This window comes from Gossypium raimondii, chromosome 8, assembly GCF_025698545.1.
Source record: "Gossypium raimondii isolate GPD5lz chromosome 8, ASM2569854v1, whole genome shotgun sequence".
Lineage (NCBI taxonomy): Eukaryota > Viridiplantae > Streptophyta > Magnoliopsida > Malvales > Malvaceae > Gossypium > Gossypium raimondii.
In genome coordinates this window covers 60,905,650-60,909,391 of record NC_068572.1, presented here as the reverse complement: position 1 = coordinate 60,909,391, position 3,742 = coordinate 60,905,650, and the positions used below count along the sequence as shown (strand labels likewise).

The 3,742-nt window shown below is 29.5% G+C and overlaps 1 protein-coding gene across 1 annotated transcript; it reads left to right on the top strand.

Annotated features, from left to right (window-relative positions):
- Positions 1-2,283: 2,283 nt before the first annotated feature.
- Positions 2,284-3,470, top strand: LOC105792790 (hypothetical protein). The gene has a single exon (XM_012621578.2). The coding sequence runs from the start codon at positions 2,390-2,392 to the stop codon at positions 3,311-3,313; it is 924 nt and encodes a 307-aa protein (XP_012477032.1). The 5' UTR covers positions 2,284-2,389; the 3' UTR covers positions 3,314-3,470.
- The last annotated feature ends 272 nt before the right edge of the window (positions 3,471-3,742 follow it).

The following is a 3,742-nucleotide window of genomic DNA, read 5'->3' as shown; positions in this document are numbered from 1 at the left end:
AGTGTTCACCGCTCTAAGTATGGCCTGAGTTCGAATCGCGCTAGTCGCGTTTATTGCTCGGGTTTTGCCCTGTTATTGTAATTCACCAAAAAAAAAGTTAAAATAATTTGAGTTAAAAGAGTATAATAATTCTTTTCCAAAATTATTATCATCAAATGGTTTGTTGAAATTGAATTAATTAAGTGTTTATAATTGATCCAATTAATTGTTTTCATCTTTTAGTCACATTTGTTCTGCCTTCCCCAATTTTCCTTCCTTGTGTATTTTGCAAGTTCTAAAGGCTAAGTTAAGCCCTACCCACCATTGCCAAATTAGCTTCTCGATTGGAAAGCATTAATGATATCTACCAAAAACTTCAACTATATTAACTAAAATTACAACTTCTACCTAATTCTCTTTGGTTAAAATATGCTTAAAGTCCCTCTATTCTTTATATATTTAGAATTTAGTCCTTCCATTTTTATTGTGGTTTGATGTAACGGTAAAACAAATTGCACTCCTAAAGAGAAAATGCAGATTTGAACATTGGAGACAATATTGTTAGGAGATACAACCACAAACTCCAAATATGGATCATAAGGCAAAAAAGAGAGATTAAAAATCAAGTCTAACTATGGTGTTTGGTGTTAGGATAGTTTCTGAAATAAAATTAAAAATTAAATTAAATTCTATTTTTATTTAGTTTATAATTATTTCAATTTTTATGATATAAAAATAAAAATTTCTTTAAAATACTGTAAATTTTTTCAAAAAATATTATAATTAATTTTTATTTGCTTAGAAAACTTAAAAGAAGAAGAAGATATTTATGATTTTAAAGAATTTAAAATCGTATCCAACAAAACCCAACTCAATCTTATTGGTCCCTAGAAATAAGATTGGAGGCCAGGTCAAACCAAATATTATTGGCTTAAATTTAGAAAATACTAAAAAAAAAAAAACCCTAAAAAATTGATCCATGCAGGGTAGAGTAAACATGAAGAAAGGCCTACCACTGACCATATATTAAATTTATTTCATTTCGCTTTATTAAATTGTATCTAATTTTGATTTGATTATTATTTTTGAAAGTTTACATAAATATAATCAATGTTAAGGGTGTTTACAGTTTTAGATGTAACCTAAATTGAATCACGCTAATTATATTGATTGTTCGGATTTTACTCTATTATTATAATTCACCAAAACAAATACATAAATAAACATAGTGTGATGGTTAATATAATTATAACACAATTATAAGTACGATATTATTACAAACATCCAAATAATTAAAATAAAATTTACCCATCTAATTAAATTTAGACAAAATTAAAAAACTATAGTTATTAATTAAATTATTCAATCCAAGATAAAATAATAATAATTTTAATATAATTTTAAATATATATTTAAATTAATTTTAAGTTTTATTTAAATAAGATGAAAACGATTTATAATTTTCATCTAAATTTTAAATATATATATATATATAAATTAAATTTATCTTTTATTTAATTCGTTTAAGTCTTTAACCTTCTATTTTTATATTGATTTTAAAAAGGTTTAATTACAAAATTTGCAATCACATTATACTATTTTTTTACTTAGGTATTTTTGGTACCTAAATTATCAAGTTCACCTCATTTTATTCAAAATCATATAATGTCCAATAGAAATATGTCGCGTATTATGTTTTGAATGTAAATTGAGATAAAATTGATAGTTTAAGTATCACTTTTAATAAAAAAATCTTTATAAGCTTCTAGCTAAGAAAAATAATATAGTTTTAGGGTTAATTTTATATGACATAATGTCAAATTTAGTTTTTAATGTTTGCATTTTTATCAATTTGGTTATTACTCTTTTTTGTTAAATTTGATCCTCAACTATTTTAAAAGAGTCAAATTGAACCATTAACTTTTAAAAAATCGAATTATTGTTTTTAATAAAATTTGACTAAAATGTTAAATTTTAAACATAACAATCTGCATGGCAATACACATATACTCAGTCAATTTTTTTGAAATTTTAAAAGATTTTATATTTTAAACTATAATTGACCTGACATATAAAAAAAATACATTGTCACATTAACATTGTTAAAAAAAATTTTGTAAGCGTTTCTGTTAAAACAAAGCGTTTTGACTATTTTAAAAATTAATTATCAAATTTAACTAAAAAATAAGAGTTAAATAAAAATACAAATATCGAGGACTAAATTTGAGATTATCCCATTTTATATTTAAGCCACTATAGGATATCTGATAAATATTATAAATAAATTGCAGCTTTATCATATCTCCCAAACCCTAAAAATACCAAGTCAAACCAAATCCAAAACAAACCCCCACTTCTCTAATGTAAAAAAAAATCCTTCCTTTATTTATTCTTCTTCTTCTTCTTCCCAATGGCTTCTGCTTGTGTTAACAACCTCACCGTCGTCTCACCGGAGACCAATTTCCATCCCACGCCACCTTACTCTCCCTACGTTTCGCCGCCTGAGATTCAAGACACGGCTGCAGGTGGTGATTTTGAGTTCAGACTCGAAGAAGATCCCGTCACTATGCTACCAGCTGATGAACTTTTCTCAGACGGTAAGCTCGTACCTTTACATTTCTCAGCTCCCAAACACCCTCCTCCGGCCAATGTTTCCTCCCTTGAAACACCCAAATCTCGCCGTCGAACGGAACCGGAAGTTTCCGGCAAAGCTCCTAAAGGTTCAAGCAAGTGGAGAGAAATTCTGGGTCTTAGAAAATCAACCCAACAAAACAACACTAATCAAAACCCCAAATCTCTTAAACAATTCCTTAAAAAATCATCTTCATCAACAGCCGAGTCATCACTGAGTCTACCATTGTTGAAGGACAACTCGGATAATCATGACTCAGTCCCAAGACTATCCCTTTCTTCTTCATCCTCCACCCATGAAGATCTCCCAAGGTTATCACTTGATTCTGATAACAACAACAAACCAAGTTTCAGTCCTAACCCTTTTGCTCCTTCTAGAATAAGAATGGTTAAACCCAAACCAAACTCTGGGTCCGACACCATCAACAACAACCAAACACCAGTTGTTACTTCCGCCGGCGGGAACAGAACCAGTGACAGTCCGAGAATGAACTCATCTGGGAAAATCATGTTTCAAAGCTTAGAAAGGAGTTCAAGTAGTCCAAGTACCTTTAATGGTGGTCGTCCAAAGCTTAAACAAAGAGGGATTGAGAGATCATATTCAGCTAACGTTAGGGTGAGTCCAGTTCTTAATGTTTTTGGGTTCTTTTCATCTTCTTCACCACAAAAGAACACAAATGGTGGAAGAAACAAAACTAAATGACTGGTCTGGTAATAATAACTTAAGCTTTTTCCCTCTAAGCATTAATTAATGGCAGTAGTAAGTAACCTTTTTAACATTTTCATGTGAAGAATTTGTAGAATTCTAGATGTATATATGCATTTTTTTTAATGTTTATGAATGTTGTTTTTTTAATGAATCTGATATGGGATCTCTGGTTTTTTACTGTTGTTGATGAGTTTGGGGGTTGAATGGATCTTTGTGGGTTTGTGGCACACGCGCGGAAAATGCGCGTTTGATCAGGATTTTTCGGGCTTTGACCAGATTCATTTTGAGCTTATCTAATCTGTCTCTTTCAATGAACTAACTTTTATTTAATACTTACTGTAGCAATAGATTCAAATGCGTAATATTTTTGGGTAAATTACACTCAAGTCACTGAAGTATTTCAGAGTTTCTATTCGGGTTAAC